General features: G+C 44.2%; 2 protein-coding genes across 4 annotated transcripts in view; both read right to left on the reverse strand.

Moving 5' to 3' along the window:
- Window positions 1-1,588: 1,588 nt before the first annotated feature.
- Window positions 1,589-15,669, reverse strand: dse (dermatan sulfate epimerase). 3 transcript variants are annotated; one of them, XM_047021421.1, is made up of 6 exons: window positions 15,399-15,669; window positions 13,498-13,960; window positions 9,442-9,695; window positions 5,822-6,061; window positions 3,911-4,118; window positions 1,589-3,745 (listed from the first exon to the last, which is right to left on the reverse strand). In XM_047021421.1, the coding sequence occupies exons 2-6, from the start codon at window positions 13,914-13,916 to the stop codon at window positions 1,999-2,001; spliced, it is 2,868 nt and encodes a 955-aa protein (XP_046877377.1). In that variant the 5' UTR covers window positions 13,917-13,960; window positions 15,399-15,669; the 3' UTR covers window positions 1,589-1,998. The 3 variants fall into 3 exon arrangements, with proteins under 3 accessions (XP_046877377.1, XP_046877376.1, XP_046877378.1); XM_047021420.1 differs by having other exon boundaries at window positions 15,404-15,668; XM_047021422.1 differs by lacking the exon at window positions 15,399-15,669 and having other exon boundaries at window positions 13,502-13,584.
- A 1,722-nt stretch (window positions 15,670-17,391) lies between these two features.
- The window catches only part of nt5dc1 (5'-nucleotidase domain containing 1), a 36,862-nt gene continuing 35,364 nt past the window's right edge, over window positions 17,392-18,889 (reverse strand). Inside the window, exons 11-12 of the mRNA XM_047022280.1 lie at window positions 17,921-18,089; window positions 17,392-17,559 (exon numbers count right to left, since the gene is read on the reverse strand). Of these exons, the coding sequence (XP_046878236.1) occupies window positions 17,447-17,559; window positions 17,921-18,089 (282 nt within the window). The 3' untranslated portion in view covers window positions 17,392-17,446. The remainder of the gene's footprint in view (window positions 17,560-17,920; window positions 18,090-18,889) is intronic.

The following is an 18,889-nucleotide window of genomic DNA, read 5'->3' on the forward strand; positions in this document are numbered from 1 at the left end:
CTATTGGGGTGTTATTACTTCCAAACAACAGAGGGCAGCAACAACTAGCTTAAAAAAAAAAACTTTGATCTGTAGTCCTACTATCTTGACGACATAGCAGCAGGTTCTTTAGTAGAAGACACACACACACCAAACTGGAGGCACATTGACCGAGTTTGCTAGTTGCTACTTAGTTAATAAATCTTTGATGAACCCAAGTTTCTTTAATATCTATTAGACACATTTCAAGACGGGGCTCCAGTGTGTCTGTGTAAACTGCAAAGGTAGCCCACCTGACCTCTACTTGCTCACTATGATTGCCCCAATGCACTTCATTAAAACATACAACAGATAAGAGCTGAAAGTGGTAATTTAGGTGGGGGAGGGTTGGGGAGGGGAGGGTTACTTTGATGGGTGTGATTGTCTTTTTCAACTGATACCGTACGGCACTTTTGGCCTTGTTTGAACACACACTAACTTAAAATTTCATTTAAACGTAGCCATAAATATTATCCATCAAAAAAGCTATATTAAGAAAAGGTTTAAGAAAGACATTGATGTTGATTGCAGTTTTGGTAATGAATTAGCATTGTCCAATTGTAAAATAATTTTGACAAAATCTTTGTAAGTTTGTTACTGAAAATATTGAGGATGATTTGTTGTTTTTGGAAGAATGTATTGTTTGGGCCATCTGACGGTTCAAGGAAAAACATCTGTGTATATATAATTAATCTTATTATTATTAATAAGGCAAAGTATCATATTCATAGATGGAATTTAATGGGAAGAAAACCTTGCTTTATTGCTTTGAATGGAGAGCTATATTTTTTCAATAAAAATTCACTTAAATTAAAGGCATGTATTGATACGTGTTTACTCTAAATTTAAATGATTTTTTTGTTGTTTAATTGATGTATCTTGTAAACTCAAATGCATTTGACATCGTTGAAAATGCTAATAAAAAATTTAAAAAAGGTTTAAAAAAATGTAGTTGTTGCTGCCCTCTGGCTCGTTATACCATTTGTGTTATATGGTTATTTCATTATAAATAAATAAAAACTGAAACAACCAAAAACAAGCCGTTATACTTAAATGTGTGTTCGACTTACTAAAGTGACAAAACGATATTACAGTCCTATTTTGCGTTTGTCAACACGGGTTGAAAAATAGAAAAACCAATGGCCACATTGGGACATTAACTTTTTGTCAACACAGGTTTCAACATAAAACAAACTATGGCCACAATAAGGTACACGGACTTTGAACACACAACATTGTTTTCCTGATTAATACTTACCAATCCTCAACACTTCTCCCAGAAATTACTTCTCCCTTCCAGAATACATTTCTGACAGTGACTGTTAACTGTTTCCATCCCAACCAAGATACAGATCCTAATTGACTTTAAAAGCAAGAAGTGAATCTTCCATGCATGCGGTTAAGATCATTTGGTTAAAAGCTACACCAATAGGATGGACCCCAGAGAACACATTTCTGAGGTAAAAACTCACATCCACTAAACACACACAGAGACACACACACACACACACACACACACACAGCTGGACATACACAAACACAACACACGCACAAAGAAAATTGCAAATTGAAGCCTGCATGGGTTCTTTATCAATTACAAAGCGTAGAAAATATCACCACAAAAATACATTTTGTTTAAACATATATACAAATGTATGCATTATACAGGACGGTGACGACATACAGAGGGACATATCTCTGTATTTTAGTTGCGGGCCTTGAGACTTTGATATGAGGCAAGAAGTCTAACATACTGAACACATTCAAGTTCACACAAACTCAATTCTACAGCTCCACAGAAGCTTGTCACCTCATAGGTGTCTGGCTTTATCTCAATAATCGATCAATTCCTATTTGGAATCAATTTTCCAGCTCAGAGTGAAGTGTGATTTGGCATATTCACCCATTGTGTATAAGAAGAAACTGTCAAGGAAGACTATATCTGTTGACAGGACCCCTTGTCCGAGCCTTTTGAGGATATCAACACTGAGAGTGAGAGCAGGAGGAATAGAGATACAGTAAAATGAGACTGTCAATCAAGAGGACAGCATAAAAACACCTCTGGGTGTGTAGACTTCTACCTCTTTGGAACCGCGTCAATAAAACAGTCAAGAGCAGAAAGAAGGTGAGTATGTTTAGGATTAGAAACAACCTGATGTAGGAGGGTGTGCTAGACAGACTGTCACTCCTCGCCGTGGCCACCATGTGAACCGCCTTGTATTTACGTCCCTTGATGAAGCCACCTTTCCGGCCTTTGCGGTTGTCTCCGTAATCCATAAAGGCCCGTGAGTCCCCTTCACCCTCCTCTGGACTCTCTTCGTACACTCGCTTATTTGTTTTCTGTCTCTCCTTTTTCTCACTGACCTCGATCTGTGCAAAGATATCTGGCATGCTCTCAGAGAGCTTCTCCCCGAGGTTCATTTTCTTGCCCCCTCTGCCTTTGCCCTGCTTCTTGGAGAGAGTGAACATCCTCTCGATCGCCTCCTCCGTCTTCTTCTTGTCGGAGAACTGGAGGAGGCGTTCCGCGGTCTTTCGGAAGCTGGCCGTGTTGAGCACACGTCCCAGGATGTGTCTCTCCAGCTGCTGGAAGACGGGCTTGGCATGCTGGAGGTTATCCTCCACGACGTTGACAAACTCTTCCACCTCCTCCGGAGAGCTGTCCTGCACTCCTGCGGTCTTCTCAAAAACAATCTTCTTCTGGTCCACCAGAACCATCGCGAACAGAGGCTTACTGGTGACTTCTCCTGTGAGCAGGTAGATGGTGTAGCTGTGCTCCTTGGTGGCCAGGTAAATGTCAACCCTCTGGGCGTCACCACGCAGGCTGAACCTCTGGATATCCACCCCAGGCCCAAAGAAGATGTAGGCCACCCTGGTGTGGGGCTGCCTTAGTGGCATTGTCACATTCACATAGTTAGAGCCATTATAGGGGTATCCACGAGGGTAATTCCAGTACCCTAAAACTGCTTTGTTGCTGAAACCTGTGTCATCCATCCAGAACATTCTATAAGAGTCCTCTCCATGTTTGACAAAGGCTCCGTGCACACCATCTATCTTACTCTCCTGGAAGGGCAAGTCTGTGTTGTGGAAGAAGGCACTCATGGTCCTGGTGGGGCTGTCTGGGTCCAGGTGGATGTGGTCCACCAGGACCAGCAGCTGGGGGTGCAGGAGCAGCAGGTTCCTCTGGAAACTTCTGATCTTGAGGTCAGGGTTGTAGGCAGACTGGGCCTCCCCCCGGATGAACACCATCCCCTGCCTTTCCAGCGCCGCCTCCACTCTTCCCTGTGCATCCGCTGCCAACCCCACCTTAAACTTCAGCCACTTGGAGTCACATGCCTCCGTCACCTGACCCTCAAAGGGCTTAAAGCAGGAGTCTGAGACAGCAGGGCCGAACAGAACTGCGTTGTTGAGAAACGTGTACTTGGGCCCGTACAGCGCTTCCGTGATGAAAGGCACACCGTTGGGGGCGAAGCTGAACGTGTTCTGATCAGGGTGCTCATGCCCTGCATTAAAGTTCCGCCACCCTTTGATCCAGTCTTTGTACTTGTTCCTGTGGACCATGTCAAATATGGCACGTCCTCCCAGCTTCCCCGACTTAAAGGAGAGGAACGAGTGGTTGGCGCCGGAGGGTAAACCGCTTCCGTAGGTGACCACCCCCCAGTCCTCGAAGTAGTGGAGCCTGGGTGTGCCAAAGTCTGGAGGAGGCTGAGGAACCAAGCTAGGGTCATACCTGTAGACAGCACACAACGCTGAGGTTTAGACTGGATAAGATAACTGACTAAATGTAGACTTTTTACTAAGTCACACAACAAGGATAGTTCATCGAGACAGAAAAATTGATTGTTCCTGAATTTACAGAAGCAGCATCGACCAGCGGAGAGAGAGAGAGACTCACCAGATGAACTCTGTGTGCAGGGTGCACCATCTCTGGCCTCTGCCAGCCTGGCCCGGCCCCTCCACCACACGGCTCTGGTGGATCTTCTCAGCCAGCCAGTTACCGCTACCATTCCGCATCACGTAACGATCCATGAACACCAGCTGGCTTTCAGGCCCGTAGAACCAGTTATAGTTGGAATCAGCAATCGCTACAGTCCGCTGGAACCCTGTTTAGATATGGAAGGTCCAGGTGAGGACCTTTTTACATTTACATTTAGTCATTTAGCAGACGCTCTTATCCAGAGCGACATACAGTAAGTACAGGGACAGGCCCCTGTATTCATGTAGCAGACGCGCTTATCCAGAGCGACATACAGTAAGTACAGGGACAGGCCCCTAGGCAAGTAGGGTGAAGTGCCTTGCCCAAGGACACAACGTCATTTGGCACGGACGGGAATCAAACCAACACCCTTCTGATTAATAGCTTGACTCCCTAACCGCTCAGCCATCTGACCCCCAGTCTGATAGCTGAGTGGTTAGGGAGTCTGACCCCCAACTTTACAAAATATAGGGGGTATGGTATTTGGTGTGAACACAGCATTACGCTTCTAAAACGTCGCTTGAGTTGAAAATCGCGCTAGAAAATCGAAGAGCGTCATTCGCGCAAATTTGTGTATTTGCATTGACTTTATTATAGCATTTTATTAAAACCTCTAGGTTGTGGTTTGTGCTTTAGTGCTGTGCAGGCTATGTTCTGTTCTCAGAACCCAAATGTTGATTACATCTTTCTGGTTGAAATGACAGGAACCTGCGGCCCTGTTTGTATCAGCCAATCTCGTTTCACTGCACATCAGCCGTTTTCGTTTTACTGCCTTTCCAGAAACACACGGTTCTCATTAATTTTGCTGACGCTAAGGACCTCTCAGAAAAGAGAATAGCATTTAAGTGTGAAAAAAGGATTTGAAACCTGGTAACTGGTACTAAACATTTGACCACAGTAATTCCCTTGTTAGGATAAAACAACAAGAGCACTGACCAAAAGCAGACCTGGGAAAGGGGTACAAAACATTGAGGAGATCTTTTTTTAAGACCAACTCATGATGCAGGGGGACAGTGTTTACAGTCTGAGACGCACCCTCCACCCCCTCATTATCTGCACACAAACACATACAAACACACATACACACACACACTGTGAGAGCAATCATCTCAGGAACTCAGGAGGTAGTTTCAGGATAATGTTCCCCTTTTTCTGTCTGTCTGAGAGAGAAAGCTGGCATTGTGGGTATGGGTCCAGGGCTCTCCTAGGCCAATTAGAGCAGCTCTCTGAACGCTGTCGGAGCCACCCAGTCACAATACAGAAACTGTTGGCAGACGGCTGTGAAACATCCAGACCCGGCCTGTGGGTCTCTCCCCTGCTCCTGCCCTCCCTGTAACCTTCAGACCAGCCTTTCAGGCTCGCCAGGAGTGGAGCAAAGCCAAGATCTTTGCACTGCCCTGACAGGCATCCAGGAAGGTTGTAACTGTGCGCATGCTTCCCCCATGTCAAGACAAAAGAGTAGTCACTCTCCAGCAGCGGAGTAATGCTCTGAGGCCTTGTTTCATGCCTAATCTGCTCACCACCCAGGCAACATGGACGATGCTGGGTGCAGGCCAGGTTTCCCAGCCGCCCACAAAGGAATAAACACTTAATCACGGTCTGCTGACTGGTGCAGTATTTATTTGCACCTCCCCAATTTAGTCCTATGAGGTTAATACAGTACATCATGTCATTAATTAAACAAAGCTACATTTCCTTAACCCGTTAATGAGCAGCGTCACAAATATGTGATCGTTTGAATGTGGGTCCCACCGCGTAACATCACAAATATGTGATTTGAACATTCTAATTGATTATTTTTCAACACATAACCCAGAAACATGAGGGTACCTGGCAGGACGGTTCTGTAGAGGAAAGCAAAGTGTCTGTGGAGCCAGGGGTGGTCAAAGTGTCCAATGGAGAAGTGGCGTTGGACCAGGAACATGTACTGGAACAGAGAACGCGTGGTGTAGGTACCGTAGGCCACGCCCTCGTACAACGAGCCGTCCGTCACATCCTGCAGGAGAACCATGGATTTCTCCATGATGGCCAGGACCTGCTTGGTCCACAGATAGGCCTCCTGAAGATACCCTGGAACATGAGAGAAAGAACAGCTTGAAACATGAAATGCTTTCAACAATGGGTTCAGACATTCTCAACTGTGGAGTTATAGTCCTTAAACCTTGGCGAATTCAACTGTTTCCACACAGCTGAAACCCAGAAGAAGATTAACTGTGACTAGAACTGTATGCCTAGCCGTCTCTAGCTACTGAGACGTGAGTCAGTTATGGTACTTATTCAGCACTAATTCCTATTTAAAAACACGACTCCTTGAGCAGATTCATACTGGAAAATCAAATTCCTCACGGTATGCAACGCACACTGCCAAACTCTTGTTGTCATTTCAGGAAAGTATGACACTACCACACCAGTAAAGTAGTACTGAAAAGCTGGATTCAAAACATAGAGTTTACTATGAGAAAAATAAACCACATAAACACTCAAGCTACAGTTCCTTGAGGATTCCCTGTACCTTGATGGTGGAGACTGGCCACGCCTCCCCACCCAGAGTAGTCTACCCTGGTGTGTGGTTTGGGCTAAGAGACCAGAGGTGGACACAGAGCAGGTATTTACCATCAAACAGGAACTGCTGGGACAAAGTCCACATTTACACAGACACCGTTTCACTACGCTCACACACAGCCCCACACGAAAGCACACTGTTGGGACTGTTCAGCATTTTCCATTATTAAACTACAAGCTGAAGTAAGTCGAGAAAACACATGCAAATCAAATTGAGTCAACTCAATTGGAGCAGATCTAAAAAACAAACAAAAGTAAAAAAAAAAAAAAAAAACGTAACTCCGCTAAATGTATTTGATCATCCGTGTAATATAGTTAATCAAATTCTGTGGCAAACTCTATGAACCTAAAACATTGTACCCACGGCTTCACCACTAACACTAACGCTCGGTTTTGCAGTCCAGCAAATTCCTCAAGCAGCGATGTTGTTGGGTCTAATGATGTGGCTAGTTTGTCAAATGACTAGCAGACGGAATAATGCTGCTGTCATACTGCCCCCGTCCATGATGGTGGTGGTGGTTGACCCTGTGGAGGCCCGGAGTGTCCTTCGCTATACATTAAGCCCCCTACACGATGAGAGGCAGGGAAGGCCTTGTCTGGTCGCTCCTTAGCAAACCATCACGCTCTGGTCAGGAGGAATGTGAGAGGTCGGGGGATTTACTGTTTTTGCACTGCTCTTTGCCCTAGTCTGTGATGCATGGAAACAGGCAGGAAATGGCTGTATGATTCAGGATGTGTGATATGAAATGTTATACAGAGTTTTAGATACCTAGTAATGTTGCAATAGCGTGAATGTGAAAATAGTTTGGTAGTTCATCGGCTCTATCTAGTTGTAAAAGCTGGGTGGCCATAAGGCAACAGGACTCTACGTCAGCCTCTCTCAGGTCTGGTCCTCGGGACCCCCTGTCCTGCATGTTCTCCAATGTTTCCCTGATAACAGCCCATTCATTTGACAATGGTTAGTTGGAAGAGGGAAACATGCATTGAGAACCAGGAATTGGAAAGGCTGGTCTAGGATGGATAAACTGCAAGCATCACTGTCCATATTTGGGGGACAGCCACCAAGCATCAACATGAAAAGTAATGCACTGCTACAGCAATCTGGAACATTGGGATTTATCATTTGATCCATTCTCTCCCTAAGTTGATCACACAAGACAGATCCCTGTGTAGATCCAAGCTAGGTTTAAGTAAATATGGATAAAGCTCACAACTGTCTTGTGTGGAAATTCCTTGACAAGTGGAGCTTAACCTGAATACTGAGCTGTTTTACAATTCTTACTGATGAATATACAATACAATCCCTCCCTTATAAAAACACATAAAATAAACCAAAGTTAGGTGCTGTGGTAATCTCTAAAACTTGCAGACATGTACAATGGAAAAGTTCTAGAACATTACATTTTTTGTTGTTGAAAGTTTGCACTTTTAACGGCTGTTTTTGGGGGGGGCAAAGCTCCATTTATCAAGAGTTCCTGACAGAATAATATTAAGCGTATGGTTAGGGAACTCTAACAATAACATCATACCTTTTGCGCAGAAAATGATTGATGGATATGTGACAAAGGATGGTTGTAAGTTAATACTGGCATGAACATAGGGAAATTGTTTGGTCTTCGAGTTCAAAAACCTAAAAGGTCACTGGTGGTTTCTCCTCAGTTTTCCTTTTCCTATCCCCTCCCCATCCTTATCATAAGAGAGCGGGGAAAAAACACAGTTTCCATAGTGATCTACCATTTTGCTGTTTAATTGTAACTTGTCTAACTACATGCTCTTATTGTTCTTCCCTTTGGGACTTATTTGGTTTCACAATGTATGCTACATGTTTGGCTACCCGCAATGTTTAGGGCTATGTCGTTGTTATGATCCGTGACCTATGCACTTTTGTAGAAATCTCTCTTGGAAGTTGCTTTGGATAAAAGCATCTGCTAAATACATAAATGTAAGGTAATGTAAATGATCTCAATAAGACTGCTACCAATTATTACACACTGTTCTTCTCATCCCAGAAACACTTCCTCATCTACCAAACTAAAAACCATGGGACTTCTGGAAACAGCAACAGAACTTCACCTTCAGTTGGCCTCTCTGACAGAACACACAGTCCAAGATATTCAGGAAATTGAAACTAAACAATAAAAAGGAACCACTTAAAATAAGCCGGAAGTCATATAAAGTCTTTTCAACAGTCAAATACTTCACACAAACTCAACGCACAGGCGCACGGTGAAAGAAATGTCCCTATGGAATGGTGTGGAGAGAGAGTCAGTGCTGGAGAAACAATTAGGAGGGATTAGAAGCAGCTGTGGGATAACCCCAGGCTGGCTCAACTGAAATTCCAGTCAAGAATGTTCTCGTCCTGAGGGAAAGGGGGTTGGCAAGCCCTGAGGAATCAGTCTCCCTTCTGTCAGATCAAGCTGGAAAGCTGCCCTCCGTTTGAGGCCCACGTGATATAGGAAGTAGACTAGAGGAAGGAGGATGTGACAGGAAAAATAAAGTTGCCAAGATAGGATATTCTACAGTACAACGGATAAGCACTGTACTGATTTATTGGTCTTGTTTATACTCCTTTCTTACTCCCTGTATCTTGACCATACACAGTTCACGTTAATCTTCTAACCCAATAAACCTTGAGGTCCAGTTTCCCAGACATGGATTAAGCCTAGTCTTAAAGTTAGATCAAAATTCCATGAAGATCTGCATTGAATAGGTGTTTAGTCTAGGACTAGGTTTAATCCATGTCCAGGCCTGAGTGTTTAGGTTGGTTTAGCCACAGTTCTATGGGGTGTATGTTAAGCCCTGTGTGACACTGCTAAAAAAGGCTAAACAGGTTAAATCTGTTTTGATTGAAAGGGGTTATACTGGAGGTCTATACAGGTGATACTTACCCTGGGTCATGTACACCAGGCTACCTGTGAGCAGAGCCACACAGTTGGTAGGCTGGTGGTTGTGCAGGTACTGGAACCCCCAGCCACGGACGTATGACTTCTCATACATGTAGCGGGTGGCGTTGCCGATCACCTGCAGGAAACGCTCCTGCTGCACCTTGCTCAGGTACTGGAAAAGGAAATCGTAAGCTGTGGCAAACCCGACCAGCGAGTGGGCCATCGGAACCTCATCCCACGGAGCGTCCTTGACCAACCTGAACGACAGAACGTGACAGACAACTGAGTGATGGAAGCGTGACACAGTGGTCATATGGTGTTGATACAACTACACATCCTAATGTGTTATAAGAGCTCCGTGTGCAGCTTCTGTCTGCCTTGTAAGACACTGACAGAATGCTGACTCCACTTGTATTTTCAATAGCTGCTAATTGTTCTACGGGTGAAATAGTACTGACCCATGCATTACTACAACTTTAAAGGAGCTCTTGAAGCGTTTTTGTGTGCGTGATTATGTATAGATTGACTTCAGATGTGATCATAAAAGTACCCAGGCAACCTGTAGACTCAGCATTTGCACCACTGTGTGTTACTGTTGGTTTGTGCATTTTCATCTTCAGTTTAAATATCTAAGGAGCTTCCTTTTAAAGCGTATTGTTCACACATAGCAAAAGATGTGGGGTTACACAGCAAATCCTTCTGGCTTCAATTTGTCCATATGATGTTGCTCCTTCATCTATTTATATCTGTCAAGAGCTACTGTGAGTTCAATTAATCTGCCTGTAAGATGGATGAACCTGAAATGTAACAAAAAGGACCAAAGATTTGAACGCTATAGAACGAATCCATCAGAAACTACTCATAGATTCTTTCGACGACAGGCCTAGGTTCACCCACCAAGTTTAACGCACAATAAAAGGACTTCTAATGACAGAAGGGTGATTATGTGGCACTGCTTTACAGGGAATTGCATTATGCCAAAACAAACAATATCTCTCTTCTGTATGTTTGCACGAGGAGAGTGTAAAATCTGAACCAGGAACCAGAGCGCCACAAACTGAATTTTCCCTGTGGTTGTAAGGTTCCCCTCCACAACTTGTTGGAAACATAATTGAAGGCCATGATTACCACAATTGAGTGATTTCTGGAGCCACTTTCAAGGTTCCCTGTGAGTCTTGAAGACCATAATGAAAGTATGGGTGAAGACAGAACTCACACTGTGTGGTTAAAACGTGAAAGCATATGTTCACTGAGTTTTTTTTCCTCTACTGTGGCACAATCATCAATATTGAAGAGAAATGTTTGCAAATTGCACTAATACGAAGCTGTTTGTAGAAGTCCTAAAAATAAATCTAAAGGAGGCTACAATGCTTTGAAGGAGAGCCATGAGAGGGAGGTAACTGCGATCATGACTGGGGTATGACAGGGATATGAATTGGCTGAAATATTTCAAAAGCACCATGACTAAAGCTGATGGCGACATGGCAAAGCCTTGCCCTGTGTGTCATCCTTATACAGAAATTCTGATTCAGACTAATTTCCTTTTCCAAACTCAGACTAAGGTCTACTAAGGAAGAGAAAATGACTGACGTTAGAGCAAAGCAAAAACGTCCTTGGTCTGGTGTGTGTGTTTGTGTGTCTCAGTGACCCGATACCAAAATCCTCCATCAACCTGCCTACACCAAGCCATTTAGCTCACATCTGAACATCTAATTTCCTTTGAACAGGGGCATGTTCAGCAATGAATTCAAACAGCTGCTAAACATATTTCCTGGACCACAGGCCTATCAGACCACAGACACATGAACAGTGGCACTCCTGAGTCTTGACGGACAGACTGTGAATCCACCGAAGCAGAGGGAGGTGCTGGTATTAAACCTCAGTGGTCAGATCCATAACTGGAGTACTAGGTGAGGAGAGATATAGATATCATGTGTAACCTCTCCTAATAGATCAGTTTCATTCACGATGATGCTAAAAACATATACAAAGCTACCTTCTGCGAGAGAGAATATACAGTGCCCTCCAAAAGTATTGGAACAGTGAGGCCAATTCCTTTATTTTTGCTGTAGACTGAAAACATTTGGGCTTGACATCAAACGATGAATGTGAAACCAGAGATCAACGTTTCAGCTTTCATTTCCAGGTATTTACATCAGGATCTGATGCACAAATTAGAAAATATCACCTTTTTGTTCGAACCCACCCATTTGTCACGTGAGCAAAAGTATTGGAACATGTGACTGACAGGTGTGTTTTGTTGCCCAGGTGTGTCCTATTACATACATTATTCAATCAATAAATACCACTGAATGTCTACACTCAGGTTCAGATTGGGTAAGATAGGTTTTGTCTATGCAGACTGTATTCAGAGGTGTAAACAACATGAAAACCAGAGCGCTGTCTTTGGGTGAAAAACAAGCAATTGTGAGTCTTAGAGAAGATGGAAAATCAATCAGAGCCATTGCAGAAACATTGGCCATAGCCAGTACAACCATTTGGAATGTCCTGAAGAAGAAGAAAACTACTGGTGTACTAAGTAACAGACGTCGAACAGGTAGACCAAGGAAAACATCAGCAGTTGATGACAGAAACATTGTGAGAGCTGTAAAGAAAGACCCTAAAACAACTGTTAGTGAGATCAGCAACAACCTCCAGATGGCAGGAGTGAAGGTATCACTATCTACTGTTCGCAGAAGACTTCATGAACAAAAGTACAAGGGCTACACCAGAAGATGCAAACCACTCATTAGCAAGAAGAATAGGAAGGCCAGGCTGGAATTTGCCAAAAAGTACAGAGATGAACCTCAAAAATTCTGGGACAAAGTTTTATGGACTGATGAGACAAAGATTAACTTTTACCAAAGTGATGGAAAGGTTAAAGTTTGGAGAAAGAAAGGAACTGCTCATGATCCCAAACACACAAGCTCATCTGTGAAACACGGTGGAGGTAATGTCATGGCTTGGGCTTGCATGGCTTCTTCTGGGACGGGCTCATTAATCTTCATTGAGGATGTAACACATGATGGCAGCAGCAAAATGAACTCGGAAGTCTACAGAAACATTTTGTCTGCCAATTTAAGGAAAGATGCAACCAAACTGATTGGCAGAGACTTCATCATGCAGCAAGATAACGACCCAAAACACACTGCCAAAACAACAAAGGAGTTCATCAGGGGCAAGAAATGGAAGGTATTAGACTGGCCAAGTCAATCTCCAGACTTAAACCCTATAGAGCATGCATTTTACCTGCTTAAGAGGAGACTGAAGGGAGGAACCCCACAAAACAAACAACAACTGAAAGAGGCTGCAGTGAAAGCCTGGGAAAGCATCAAAAAGGAAGAATGCAAAAGTTTGGTGACGTCAATGGGTCACAGACTTGCTGCAGTTATTGAAAGCAAAGGATTTGCAACTAAATATTAAGTCTTATTCACTTAAATATGTTTTAAGTATATCTGTTCCAATACTTTTGATCACATGACAAATGGGTGGATTCAAACAAAATGTGATATTTTCTTAGTTGTGCATCAGATCCTGATGTAAATACCTGGAAATAAAAGCTGAAACGTTGATCTCTGGTCTCACGTTCATTATTTGATGTCAAGCCCAAATGTTTTCAGTCTACAGCAAAAATAAAGGAATTCGCCTCACTGTTCCAATACTTTTGGAGGGCACTGTAATAGATGTCTCCGGAGGTGTGGGCTGCAGTTTGGGGGAATTTAAGGGAGAGGCACGAATATTCACTCAAGCCTCTGGGTGACAGGCTCAAATTAAAAGCTCAAAATTAATTGATTATAAACTTGGTGAAAACATGCCTGATACGTTTTGGAAAAGTTTATATTCTTGTGACGCACTGATAGATTCTCAAATGGACTTGCCCTTGGGTTAGGATTACATCATTTACTTGGAGTGCATGTTGCTACACGCAATCCTTTTCATGTTGCAGTGAGAATGTTACAATGAATAGAACATAGATCGCATTGCAGCAGCAACAACAAAACAGGACTGTGTCGTTAAGGTGACGCAGGAAATATTAGAAAACAAAGATAGAAAATATACCAACTAGGCTGAGCTGCCATCCTTTCCATGTAGTCCTTGGCCAGGTCCAGAGCGCCGGAGCGGTGTGGGTAGAGCAGACAGAACATGGACAGCACCCCCAGGTTGTTCCCGTAGACCTCGTTCCAGCGGGCGCTGAACTCTGCGGGGCTCCAGGGGGGCAGGTACTCCTCCGGGTGCTCCAGCATGGCCTCCCCGGCGTCACGGATCCTCCGCGCCATCTCCCGGTGTGTCCCCGCGGCCGCCGCCTGCAGCTCCTCCACCTCCGCCTGGTTGAAGTACAACATGGGGTGGCCGTCGTAGTTCCCACCCATGAAGGGGATCCCTGCAGCGGGGTCCACCTCCACCAGGACCGGGGCCACCAGGGGCCACAGCAGACTCATGAAGAACACTGTGGGGGCCCCACGGGTGTAAGCTTGCATCCTCACATCAGAGAGGGCACCGTGGCATTTCCAGAGGAGCTCAGCTGAGTGCGGACGGGGGAGAAGAGGAGAAGAGGAGAGCAGGAAAGGGTTTGAGAAGGCCTGCCCATATTCTCCCAAGATTTTCTTACAAAGGCAATGCATTCCTGGAATAATTGGATACAGCTGTATTCCTGATCATTCTGGCCTTCCCTACTGTTCTCAGAGGTTAGAAAACTTCCAGCTCTAAAATCCTCGCAGCAGACGACGCGACACTGTCATAACTCAAGATAAAGTTCAGATCTGTGTTACAAAAACACAACGCTTATATTCTCATCCTACCCTAGAGAGTAGTGGAAGGTGTTCTACCTCACCATGCACAGTTGCTGGGATACCATCCGGAGCCCTTATTCTCTGTCCAACATTAGCCATGTATATTTAAAATGATAAAAGCCCTGGTTGTCTAAATGACACATCCTCTGCTGGACTGGCTAAAGCAAAAATTGTGTAGGCTATGTATCAAATGAAACAACACACTACAGAGAAAGAAAAAGTTAGTCATCTCAGTAAGTTCCATGACATGACCTTAGTAGTCCTCTTGGCATTTCCCTAATGGAAATCATTTGGTAGTAATTAGAGAGGTGTCTAGACATTGGTCCACTTGAATGGCAAGCGTTTTCTTTGGTTCAGTTTGTTACACTGTCAACCACTGTGTATAGAGGAACTAAAAGATAACATATCTATCGTTCCACAACTCTCTAGATTTGACATTTAACCTCAAGAGGTGTCACATTCCAGATAGAGGGCACACAGACAGTAAGTTCACCTGGTCAACGTAACCCTGGTTGAGTGGACCAATTTGTCTTTGAGATAACGCCAGACACAAATTAATTGTGGTAGGAAAGGAAGCCAAATCTATCTTTGTGAGAACGTCACAACGGCATTGTAAAAGCACCTTGGAATTATAAATAGTGTAGAAGAAGATGGACTGTTTTTCACAGCACCAGAGGCTCAGCATTAGGCGTTGTTTGAAAAAACCCAAATTGAAGGGTTTACATCAACCACCGAAACCCATACATTGTACTAGCGCTTCCTTCGCTGCCACTAAGCCTTACCTAAACCAAATAACAGCATAGTAGCCTGTGGAAAACAAAGTTTGAGTCACATCTCTTTGATACCTTCAGGAAGTCAGATATATGAAGGTTATCTCGGGAATTAAAAGTGATTTGCTCAAATGTTCTGAATATTAGATGGTGTGTGTCTGTCCCATAAACAGTCGGATTTACGGAATTTATTTCATTATTTAATTTATAGTCAATATGTGATGAATAAAAACGAAATGGCAAATACTTTATAGATATTTTACCATCTATAGCCTACAGCAAATCTCAACCGTTTCGTCTATGAAAAAGATATTGATAATTTTTCCGTTAGAAAATGTGTGCATTTCACGCAACAAATAAACTCAGTCGGGGGCTTTCCAGAAACTGGAAAATTACTTACTTTACCTGTCAAAACAGTTGCCTTGAACGTGTGGTCCAGACGTAGTACTCCCCACAAGACGTTTCCTGCATATCAGAAAAGTAATCCTTGCAACATTTATCGATGTGATGAGACTTTCTAATACTGAAGAAAAGTTACACTAAGTGCAAGGAGAAAGCGTGCGGTTCTGTAAAGAACGTCATGAGGAGGGGCAGTTGAGGAAATACTTAAAGGAGACAGAAAAAAATCACAGGTTGCACACTTCCAGCCCGTCAGGTAGGGCATGGCAGGTCCGGCTTTCCAATCTCACTGCATTAGACATCATAATGTAATCAATCACTCGTGCACTTTTTGAGTGCACGAACTACAGTATGACAGCGTTAATAAAATAAGGTTGGTTTTTGCGCCATTGTAAATAATCAGCACAAAGCATTATGCTAATTGTAACAAAATTGTAGAACATCTTTATTTCATACACAGTACATTGAACACTTTCCCTAATGACTGAAACATAAGGCAATGGGTTAAAGTTTTACAGGTCAGATACGAAAAAATGAGTATGTGAAGTACAATCACTAAAGCTGCAATGCAACCTAAATAATAACTTTGGCTGACCATGGCTGACACTCTTTATCAGATAATACAGTTCTAACTGTCGGAACAATAACGCTTAAAGCATATTTAAGACATGTCATACAAGAAGTATGCTTCTAACAAATGCAACCATTCAGAAGTCGGTTTGAGCACATCTCCAATTGGTACTGCATATGAAGCATAAGTATTCTACATTTTTTACACAATCACTCAAAAGACCACAACATGTACTGCTGGACCAAAAGAACATACAGAAAACCAAGAGCATGGTCTTCTTTACCATTCAGCATTACAGTTTTCATACAGTAGGATGGACTGATTATTGTATTCTTTTATGAGAAAGGCGACACCAAAGAAGAGCAAGATAGTTCCATTTCTTGTAGGACAAACCTTTAAGAACACCTTCCAGCAAACGGACACAGAGGTACACACCTTGAAAGGGATATCAAGTCACTGACCATACAGTAAAACAAGAACCCTGATAATACATACAGTAGTTGTATAATAGTGTTTACTGACACAAACCAACACAACAATACTGGACATAACGGTCCGTCAGGACACACACACACACACACCTGTGACTATTTGAAGTTGCATTTCAACTCGGATCATATTTTTGAGGTAAGCAATTTTCTGTTATGTACCGAGACAATACCCTCTGCGTTTGGAGAGATCCTACTTATCCTGGTTGTTACAGCTGCTATGAACACGTACAGTAGACTGGAGGATGGACCGAAGAGGTGAGGATTCAACCGGAACACCAACTACTCATCTTCATTACAAAAGGGTGGTCTTTACATTAAACAATGAGAACACTATGCTTTAGTCAATACAGTGTGCTACTGACACATAGACACACACTCAAACATACATTATTTTGCAAGTCACATTTACGCACGTACAATAAACCACCTAACAACGTTCAGATGTAGGCAATGATGAAATAGTGGGGGGAGGGGAGAGAGAGAGATATATAGAGATTGAAAGAGAGGGAGACAGAGACGGGGAATCACGGTTACATTCACATGGTGTTTTCTAAATGGGAGTGTGACTCCTGTGCTTCATGGAGAGGGTGGTTCAGGTGAGGAACTACAGGTGAGGAACTACAGGAAACATGGACGCACATTCCCCTCCTGAGAGAGGAGGGAGGGAGGGCTGAGGGAGGGCTGAGGGAGGGCTGAGGGAGGGAGGGCTGAGGGAGGGCTGAGGGAGGGAGGAGGGAGGGAGGCAGGGAGGGAGGAGGGAGGGCTGAGGGAGGGAGGAGGGAGGGCTGAGGGAGGGAGGAGGGAGGGAGGAGGGAGGGAGGGCTGAGGGAGGGAGGAGGGAGGGCTGAGGGAGGGAGGAGGGAGGGAGGAGGGCTGAGGGAGGGAGGGCTGAGGGAGGGAGGAGGGAGGGCTGAGGGAGGGAGGAGGGAGGGAGGGCTGAGGGAGGGAGGAGGGAGGGAGGGCTGAGGGAGGGAGGAGGGAGGGCTCCTAGGACTGACTCTGGACCATCCTGAGCAGGGAGTCAGGAGGCCTGGGGTAGTAGCCTGTGGTACACGGCTTGTTTGGTGAGAATCTGGGAAACTTGTAGTCCAGGGGAAGGTCTGTCAAGTCGAGAGAAAGAATATTCACCAATAGTACACTGAAGTCAGTCGATACAGCTTAGAATCCTTATACTGATGTAGTCATATTGGGATTGGTCTGTGATTTGTACCTTTTGGAAAATGTACAGACTTTTGGGAAACCAACTGGAATTGTGAAACATCAAGATATACAGTATAGGGGCAATGGTCACTACCCAAAAAACCCAGACAGTGTTGCCCCTGTCAAGAAACCAACACTGCCTCATTCACTCCTAACAACCACCCACTGAGAGATGCAGGGGATATATATATATTTCTTTTAATAAACCTTACTATACATTGCCCTTCAAAATAAAAGTCTCCCGACTCCTGTCTCAAGTACCTGCGATGGCCTCCACGCTGGGGATGGCCATGGTGCTGTACTTGTGGAGGCTGTGGCAGCACCAGGTGAGCCTCTGGCTCTCCTCCTCCCCTTCAACACTCTTATGGGCGTCGACAAAGTAGGAACCCCACTGCTCCGAGGGTGCCGAGGGCGACTTCATGCCCTGGTCCTAAAGAGAGATGGGTTCAGGAGTAAGATATATAAATGAGAGAGAGAAAAGAGGTGAGAGAGAGAGCAGGGGTGAGAGAGAGAGCAGGGGTGAGAGAGAAAGAGCAGGGTTGAGAGAGAGAGAGCAGGGTGAGAGAGAGAGAGAGAGAGCAGGGTGAGAGAAAGAGAGAGCAGGGTGAGAGAAAAAGAGAGCAGGGGTGAGAGAGAGAGCAGGGGTGAGAGAGAGAGAGCAGGGTGAGAGAGAAAGAGAGAGCAGGGGTGAGAGAGAGAGAGCAGGGGTACGAGAGAGAGAGAGCAGGGTGAGAGAGAGAGAGCAGGGGTGAGAAAGAGAGCAGGGGTGAGAGAGAGAGAGAGAGAGCAGGGGTGAGAGAGAGAGAGCAGGGTTGAGAGAGAGAGAGAGCAGGGGTGAGAGAGAGAGAGAGCAGGGGTGAGAGAGAGAGAGAGCAGGGTTGATAGAGAGAGAGAGAGAGCAGGGGTGAGAGAGAGAGAGAGCAGGGTGAGAGAGAGCAGAGGTGAGAGAGAGGAACAGGGGTGAGAGAGAGACAAAGTGAGAGCTAGGGAGAGATAAGACTATATTGAACTTCCTCTCAACTGTATTACTTATCCACTGTGTGTTGATATGGGTTACGGTAAAAACTGCAAAATAGCAAAAATCTTTCACAACAGGATGTAGTTAGAGATAATAAATAGATTAATCAAACCAGAGTTTGCAAGCTATACACGGTCATACTTATTGCATCATTTTAATGGAAGACATTTGGTTCTATGTTAAATCATTTACTTTGTTTATATTTCCTTTAC

The sequence above is a fragment of the Hypomesus transpacificus genome, chromosome 6 (assembly GCF_021917145.1).
Source record: "Hypomesus transpacificus isolate Combined female chromosome 6, fHypTra1, whole genome shotgun sequence".
NCBI classification, from domain to species: Eukaryota; Metazoa; Chordata; class Actinopteri; order Osmeriformes; family Osmeridae; genus Hypomesus; species Hypomesus transpacificus.